This window comes from Camelina sativa, chromosome 4 (genome assembly GCF_000633955.1).
Source record: "Camelina sativa cultivar DH55 chromosome 4, Cs, whole genome shotgun sequence".
NCBI lineage: Eukaryota > Viridiplantae > Streptophyta > Magnoliopsida > Brassicales > Brassicaceae > Camelina > Camelina sativa.
Window position 1 is genome coordinate 15,985,235 of NC_025688.1, and position 8,429 is coordinate 15,993,663.

Here is an 8,429-nt window from a genome sequence, read left to right on the forward strand (position 1 = left end):
GGACCGGCTATAAACAAAGCAAAGGCGTGAGAGGCTATGGTTACTATCAATGTAGTGGTTAGAGCCAGAACGAGGAGCCCTGAGCTATGAGTTAGTCCGTTGATGAGTTTGAGCTTAGCTCGTGTCTTGTCTCGGCTGGACTCTAACCGTTTTAGCAAGTCTAGACAGCCGCATCTGATTAGCTGGATCCGAGAACCCGACGAGATAAACGGGTCGAACCATCTTGATAGCTCGGTGAACTGGTCTATAAGAGCCAATGAACTATGATTCTCTGTTTGAAACTTTGGTTTTAAAGACTCGTATTTAGAACGGAGGCGATGAATGTTTTTAAGTAGTAGCGTGCAAAGCAAGAAAGCGTTTGCGGTCTCCAAGAAGTAATTAGAGAGAAGAGTTCGGGTGGATCGTCCAACCCGGGATACATCCAGTATCCGGGTTATGGCATTCGGATCAGGGTCTAGGAGATTGTGTGCGAAGAGGCGATATGACATGAGACGAGCTGCTGTGGAGGATGATTCGATTGGTGATGATGAGGAAGAAGACACGGTGGATTTTTTACGGCTTAAATGTATGACTCGTGTCCAAAACTGATTGTATGATTCTGTACGGAAGGCGTTTGCATATTCTTCTCGGACATCGACATCATCTTCTTCTTTGGGACTTGAACTACTAGCCGAAGCTATATCAAATAGTTACAAATTAAAATGTATTAGAAGAAAGTACATGATTAAAAAAAAAAAATGTCAGTAGTATTTTACCTATAGATGCAAGAATCCTTTTGATCTTTGATGAAACTTTTATTCCCATCTTCAAGATCTTGAATGAAGCAAATTCTTTTTTGGTTTTGAGGAATGAAGCAAATTCTTTTTGGTTTCGAGGTGTTGTTGGGAGAAGATAATGAGAACGACCAGAAGGTACGTTGTTATTATATAGTCCTTCAAGTGATATGTTATTTTAATGAAACTTAGAATAGTTATTTCGATTGCTAGAATAAGGATAGCCAAGGATTTTTTTTGGGAAAATTGTTAATTTTGTTAAGTACTTGTAGTAGGAGTGACGAAATCAAATGAGTGGGATGCTTGCACGCAATATAAAATAGAACCTTCAAGTGAATTGAATACACGTTGTTAATTTGTTATCATCAAAATGTCAAAATATATCCATTGCCCCTTTCTATGGAAAGTTTTTATACAAACTCATAACTCATGTTTGCTAAATCGGGATGGTATAGTAGAGATAAGAGAGTTTATCTAACTTCGTTGTCTAAGAGAATTGGACATTCCTTAACATGAGGATTGATCAAAAGAATCAAGATTTACTTGATAACATAAATCATATATTGAGTTGATCATATTATGTTTAAAAACATCATTGCACCTTTTGAAGAAGCAGGGCATATTGTCGGAACAAAACATACAAAAATATGTGTCCGACTCACAAACCAAAGAAACTCCAGTTTCCAAGAATGTGTTGGTGGTACAAGAAGATAACTAAGGGATCGAACCATAAGAACAAGTTATTTGCCGGTGATTCTCCTAAACCCGGTATAAGTAGCTGAACCAATGAAAATGACAGAGACAAAAAAAGAGAAGATATCGTACGCATTTTAACGTTTGACCCATTGGAAGCTCTTTCTTGCCTTGGCTTTTCCAGGTTTCTTCCTTTCCACAACTCGTGAGTCTCTTGTCAAAAAACCAGCTGAAACATATCGAAGATATAAAAAGCTCTGAGATCAAAACCATTCAATCCAACAGACATGAATACACAGAGACTGACTATCAAATGAAAACATTTTGGATAACAATATATTGCATCGCTGCTAAAAATCATCAAGAGGATTACACAATTTTCATAAAGCTAAGATGTGCATAGTATCTTGCTTACCAGCTCGAAGCGGTGTTCGCATATCTGGTTCCCAGTTTTGCAACGCCCTGCTGATACCCAATTGAATAGCTCCGACTTGACCTTTAAACCAAACATTTGAGTTCACACAGTAACAACGGTTAGAACAGACTACTCTGTTAGCTTATGACCAAATCCTCTGCGTACACTTGCTAGTGTAAATAGAGATTCGAGATCTGAGTGACTAACAGTAGAAATGAGATGGGGGGATTTTACCTGTGGTACCACCACCTTTAACAGTGCACTTAATATCCCAACGACCCAAGGTTTTGGTTTCAGCAAGTGGGCGTAGAAGAGCAGCACGATGATCAAGCATAGGGAAATAGGCATCAAATTCTTTTTCGTTAACATGAAATTTTCCTTCCCCAGGTTGAATCCAAACACGGGAAATGCTACATTTTCTTCTTCCCGTTCCATAGGCTCTACCTGTTTCGTCAACCTGTCTCACTCGTGCTTTGGCAATGTCCTCTTGCATCTGGAGTTCTATATCAGCTCTTGAGGACTTCTTTGAACTTTTCTCACGGCGCAAGTTTTCAATCTCAGTCAGAGGAGGCAATCCTTCGACTCCTTGGAAATCCTTCAAGGCTATTAAACTATCTAGCATTTCATCTGTTATACCTGACTTAGCAATAAGGTCTCCAAATGCTCGATCAGGACCTACAATAGCAAGTTCCAAATCAGTAAAACTGCAAAACTTACACTCCCTTTGGTATCTTACTAGCAACAAAATAAACTATGGTGAATTTTTCAATTCGTTCAACTGACTACTGTTCATAGCAAACTAATAATAGAAACCACACATTAACGAAAGCAAGTATCAAACTACCTACTTTAGACACAACTCTTTCTACCCAAATGCTCATATCTCTTAAACCTCTGAGCTTACTCCAAAAACAAGCATATCGTTCAAAAAGCAAACATGCCTATCAATAGATAGATTACATAACCTTGGTACTTGAATGACCCTCCCATCCAAATCTAACCTTAACAATGCAAGTCATGTGATCAAATTTGCCATCATTATTAGCTACTCACTCGTTCCCTAATTCCAAATCTAGTCAAATATCCAAAGTAGTGGTGCATTGCATTATTAAATCCAAAAACCTCAAAAATTCCCCAAGAATCCTCACCCTTGATAACCTCAAGAAGCTCCTTCTCCTCTTTCTCAATCAACTCCTTCTTCACACGCTCTTCCTCCGCCAATTCCAAGCTGTTTTCAAAATTAAACGGCACCTCACCACCCGTGTCAAACACAACACCTTCCTCCTCCTCCTTCAAATTCCACGGCTTAGAACCTTCCCATTCATTAGACTTCACATCTCCGCTCGCCCCAAATCCACTCACCACCTCGTTTCCAGCACCAAACACGCCTTTATCATCTCCCTCCTCCTTCATATCCCATCGCTTACTCCCCTCCAAGCCATTACCCCTCCTCTCGCGTCCAGTTTCAATCCCTTGACTCACTTCTCCACCAGTATCAAACACAACCTTATCATCCTCTTCCTTTATATTCCATCTCTTAGGCTCCTCCGGCCATTTCCCCTCTCCACCAGATCCTGCAACTCCAGAAGAACCCCAAGAATCATCGGAAGAGAAAGGACCGGACTTGTCGTCGTTTACACCAGTAAAACTCCACGGAGCATCATTCCGATTACGCCCATTCCCATCACCATTTCCTCCGCCGCCGCCGCCGCTACTGTTAGTCGAAAGCGGACGAATAAACGATGAGAAGATCTGAGAATTTGATTTGGATGAAACTAGGGTTACGAGACGTAGATTCGAAGGTCTAAGAAATAAACGAGAGAGCATGATGTGTGAAACACGAACACTGAGAGAGAGAGAGAGAGAGATTCACAGATTTGGGAGTTTCGCAAGAAGAACGGTTAGGGTTTTTACTTACAAATCTTAATTCTTTAAACATTAACGAACCGGTCCGGTTATTTCGGTTTATTCCGGGTTGATTCATCACTTTTAATTTTTGATTTTGACACAAAATAAAGAAGAAGCCGTCTTTTTGCTTTGCCTCTCTCTCTCTCTCTCTCTCTCTCTCTATCTGCTTCTTCTTCTCCGTCGAGTCTCTTTTCCCGGAGATTTCAATACAAAATCGAATCGCATAAACTCAATTCGCCAATTTAGCTGAATCGAGATGGTTTACATCGATACGTGGGACGAATTCGTGGATCGATCTGTTCAGCTTTTTCGAGCTGATCCCAAATCTGTAGGTTAATCTTCTTTGTTTTTGCTTTAATCATTACGGTTGATTTGGATCTCGATTTTTTTACTGGGAAATTTTGGATAAAACTCTGATTGATTTTGAATCTCCTCGTGTTGGTCGCAATCTACATGAATTTGATATCTGGATTCGATTTTATTTGTGGGGTGCAGACTCGGTATGTGATGAAGTATAGACACTGTGATGGCAAGTTGGTACTCAAGGTTACTGATAACAAAGAGGTAACTGAAATGTGTCCTGTTCTCTATGGATCACTGCTTCTTGGAGTTTTTATCTTTATATAGTAGATACTTTCCCTCAATTATGGAATTCAATATTTGCTTTTGAAGTTGATAATCTGATTCGTTTTTTGATTGTATGATTCTTGTTTTGGAGAATGTAGTTTCCATGATGATGATGATGATGTCTAGACTTATCTTTTTTTCATGTGTACTTTTGTTGTAATTTTGTGTTTACTTTGTCTTGGTGAATGTGATTGCTAATAGGCTTATAATTCTTAGTTTACTTACGTCTTGATTGAATTGCGTGGCGGCGATGGGTTTGTGTTAGATAAGCAGACCTAGTAAACTCTTTTAGAGCAATTGTTTTTTAGCAGTGGATGTTGAAGCATGTTTTGTGTTTGTTAGCCAAAGTGTGCTACTATTGAATTCGTTGAGAGCTAGGCGGATTTTGAAGTAAACCATTGCATCAACTTACGTGGTTAATTAGCTCTCCCCCTGTTAGTTAGGCTGCATTCTTTTCATGTTAAGTATATGATATATTTTTAATTTCTACTTTTTTTCTTAAACTTAGTGTCTCAAGTTCAAGACAGACCAAGCACAAGAAGCAAAGAAGATGGAGAAACTGAATAACATATTCTTCACCCTGATGGCTAGAGGACCTGACGGTAAATCTACTTTTCTGTGATCTTCATTTTTCGCCTACCAAAACGTAAAAGAGAGAATGGAACTTCACACTCGAATTATGCATATCATCTCTAAATGCTTTGCTTGAGAGGAGATCTCCTTTGCACACCAAAAAAATAAAGAGAGGAGATCTCCTTTGTTTTATGGTGCTTATGTGGTTCGACTCCTAGCTGACTCTTATCCGGTTTGTTGGTGTATAATGCAGTTGATCTTTCTGAAGTCACCGGGAAAGAACAAATGGAGACACAACCTGTGAAGAAAGGAAGAGGAAGGAAGCAATAATTCTGATGAATCTGTTTTTTTGTTTTTCTTTGTTTTCAAGATTTTGATCCATTTTTGTTGGATATTTTAAAGTTGGAGGTTTGTTATATGGAAATACAACTTTGATCCAAAATGCTAATCTTGTAGTCATATCATATGTGTGGTTCTCTTCAAGCTTTGGTGCAATTTAGAGCATAGTTGTTCAAGATTTCATACTGCAATAACGTGTTATGTGTGTCTCATAAGTTCAGTTAACATATATATCTACATAGTAAATTAGGTACTAGGTGTTTTAGATAATTTCAACTGACTTATAATCATATGCAGACAAAAATTTCTAACTCTTTGTTATGAAGAGAAATTAAAAGACTGTCAATCTAGAGGAAAATACTTTACAAATGAAATTACAGAAAATAACAACCTATATTTTTAATCTGATACTAGTTTACAATTTCTTATAAATAAAAGCTAGTTATTTAGCTTATTAAAGTTTGAAAGTATGTCAATTGATCATTTATAACAAAAATACATTAATGTTGATGATGAAAAATATTGTTTACAATAATAAGTATCTAATATAATAAAGTAGACTTACACCCTTCTAGGAAGCTTTTATTTTATTTTTAACTAGATTAGGACTCGCGGTATACCGCAGGGCAAATTATTTATAACTAAAATATTTAAATTATAAAATATATTCGTTGGTTAAATATGTTATAATTATATAATAATTGTTAATTTTATAATATAAAGTTTAAACCATGTACTACCGCAATATAATTTGTTTTTTACATAATATTTATTTAATCAATTTAATTAGATATGTATATTCTCAATAGTGTTAACAAAATAATGAAATGATGTTTTACCCGTGTTACACCAAATTAATAATATTTTAAATTTATATAAATATCGACAAATCCGTCCCACTATATAACTCTGTCCCAAAATATTTTAACTCGCTCTATATCATCTTAATTTTTTAAATTTATTGTTTTGTATTATAAATATTAGCTTGAGTTTATATGTTATTTATTAAGATTGTAACCATTTACATTTTATAAGATTGACGCTTCTTATAAAGTTTAAATATTTATAATACTTAGAATTCTTAAAACGGTTGAGTATTTATCATATTTGAAGTTTCATAAAAGTTTTAATATATTTTTAATATTTAAAGGTTTTCTAACTTCTTAAAAAGTTGAAATATTTATAATATTTAAACTTTATAATTTGAAACTTCATAAACGTTTAAATAATATTAATATTTTTAACATTTTATAAAGTTTAACTTTCTAAAAAATAGAAATATTTCTACTTTTTATAAAATATAAATATTTATAATATTTAACTTTTTTAAAATCTTTAATAAAGAACCGGAATAAACCAAATAAAAGTTTTTAAAGTTTGAATGTGTGATAAATCAAGCTTTTTGTATTATGAATCATTTTTGTCTCTTTTATAGTATGGCTTTGAACCATTGAGTAATATATGTCCGTTTTTAAAAATTTGTATTACAACATATGCAGGAAATAAATGTATTATAGAATAATTCAAGATAATTTAAATATAAATTCAAAAAAAAAAGAAGGAATCATATATTTATGTTTGAATTAGGTAGACATATTTCCTTATTTTTTAAAAATCTTACTTATAATTAATTTGAAATTTTTGGTAACTAATATTTAAGTCAATGTATTAAATGTAAAAACTTTCCAAAACTGATTTTTGAGCAAAACTGCTGCAAAAATACTAGTATAGTTATATTATTTAGGCCCACGTGCCAGCCCGCTAACCCGCTAGGCTTAACGGGGCAGGCTTGGACATAACTTTTATGTCCGCGGGCTTAGCGGGCCGGCCTGTTACGGTCCAAAAAATAGAAATTGCCCGCTGCGGACGGTCCAGATGGACGCGGGCCGGCCCGTTTGACACCTCTACATATGACACCTCTGAATCTTGTATTTTATTTTTTAATGTTTTATCTCATCTTTAAGCCAATTGGTAATAGGTCGTAAATGGTTAATGGACCACATAATTTTTTCGACTTCTCAAAGAAAAACCGAGAAATCTCTGAATTACTAAGTAAGCTACGTTGTCATTGATCTCTTCCTCTTCTTTTCTTCTTTTTACAAAAAAACGAGAATATATCTTCATTAAAACTTCAAATGCTTAGTTCTTCCGCAGCTTTGGCAGTTATAATGAGCACAATTTTTTAAAGAAATGCTTCACGAAGGCTGAAGAGAGAGGACAGATAGCGAGAGAGCCCCAGCTAAAAACCACCAACAAGGTCCATCTGGTATGAACTTCTTCGCTTTACTCTTTGTTTTAATGGAGACTTTATTAGTTTGTTTAGATACTGACAGCGTATGCGGGAGAGAAAAACACACACATTTGCTTTCCACAACACCCACAAGACGCATCACAAAGAGAAAAAGGTATCCTTTCTAACAAAAATATACTTATACTCAAATTAATAAAATAGCAAAATTAGATTCACTAATTATGAAACAGAAACCCCAACCAGATAATCAACTAAACGGAGGACCAAACCAAAAGGATACGAAACGATGTCAAGTAATGCAAGACCAAGATAAATGAAGATCATCAAAGGAAGGGAATAAAATACAACCTAAAAGTATCCTTGACATGGGGGACACCCAAATTATCCCTATACTTGATATATTTACATTTTCACACTTCACTTTATATAATCTAGTGTACATATACCAATGAATTGTTTTCCTTGTGGGGACACACCTACTAGATATGCAACTAAATGGAGGATACAGAACTACATAACCATATGCCATTATTTCAGTGCTCCAAAACGCGAAAGAGATGAGAATGCAGAGAAACCCAGCCTCACCTAAACTGTTTCCCCAAAGTTTTATTATATGATTTCCCCAACTCTAAATTCATTAAAAATAGATGTATCTCTAATCTGTAGGCAAGTCATTAACGTGTAAACCACATCAGAGGTGTTTTACAACATAATTTAGTGGATGTTGAGAGGTCAGTATCTCCATACGTAGCGGCTGTGATATGATCATGAGAGCATCCAAGACGACCCTTGAGTCTTGCTCACCTCAAATGAAGTCAAAGGTCAAAACTCTTACAGCCAAACTACTATT

The 8,429-nt window shown here is 35.5% G+C and overlaps 3 protein-coding genes across 3 annotated transcripts in view; 1 reads left to right on the forward strand and 2 right to left on the reverse strand.

The window, feature by feature from the left end:
- LOC104783935 (UPF0496 protein At3g49070-like) overlaps positions 1-972 on the reverse strand; it is a 2,000-nt gene extending 1,028 nt beyond the window's left edge. The window contains exons 1-2 of the mRNA XM_010509030.1: positions 756-972; positions 5-676 (exon numbers count right to left, since the gene is read on the reverse strand). Of these exons, the coding sequence (XP_010507332.1) occupies positions 5-676; positions 756-804 (721 nt within the window). The 5' untranslated portion in view covers positions 805-972. The remainder of the gene's footprint in view (positions 1-4; positions 677-755) is intronic.
- On the reverse strand, positions 1,406-3,784 carry LOC104780733. Its single transcript, XM_010505254.2, has 4 exons — positions 3,030-3,784; positions 2,116-2,556; positions 1,882-1,962; positions 1,406-1,695 (listed from the first exon to the last, which is right to left on the reverse strand). The coding sequence occupies exons 1-4, from the start codon at positions 3,706-3,708 to the stop codon at positions 1,604-1,606; spliced, it is 1,293 nt and encodes a 430-aa protein (XP_010503556.1). The 5' UTR covers positions 3,709-3,784; the 3' UTR covers positions 1,406-1,603.
- Positions 3,914-5,475, forward strand: LOC104780734 (signal recognition particle 9 kDa protein-like). The gene is made up of 4 exons (XM_010505255.1): positions 3,914-4,117; positions 4,285-4,353; positions 4,925-5,018; positions 5,243-5,475. Exons 1-4 carry the CDS (start codon positions 4,046-4,048, stop codon positions 5,317-5,319), a joined length of 312 nt encoding a protein of 103 aa, XP_010503557.1. The 5' UTR covers positions 3,914-4,045; the 3' UTR covers positions 5,320-5,475.

What these genes read in the sequence shown, in the direction of transcription:
- LOC104780733 (XM_010505254.2), bottom strand. Translation starts at nt 3,708, where the DNA reads ATGCTCTCTCGTTTATTTCTTAGACCTTCGAATCTACGTCTCGTAACC. An exon ending in GCTTCTTGAGGTTATCAAGG is followed by an intron (nt 2,557 to 3,029) that starts GTGAGGATTCTT and finishes TTGCTATTGTAG; the next exon opens with GTCCTGATCGAGCATTTGGA. An exon ending in TAAAGGTGGTGGTACCACAG is followed by an intron (nt 1,963 to 2,115) that starts GTAAAATCCCCC and finishes TTTGGTTTAAAG; the next exon opens with GTCAAGTCGGAGCTATTCAA.
- LOC104780734 (XM_010505255.1), top strand. Translation starts at nt 4,046, where the DNA reads ATGGTTTACATCGATACGTGGGACGAATTCGTGGATCGATCTGTTCAG. An exon ending in AGGTTACTGATAACAAAGAG is followed by an intron (nt 4,354 to 4,924) that starts GTAACTGAAATG and finishes TCTTAAACTTAG; the next exon opens with TGTCTCAAGTTCAAGACAGA. An exon ending in GATGGCTAGAGGACCTGACG is followed by an intron (nt 5,019 to 5,242) that starts GTAAATCTACTT and finishes TGTATAATGCAG; the next exon opens with TTGATCTTTCTGAAGTCACC.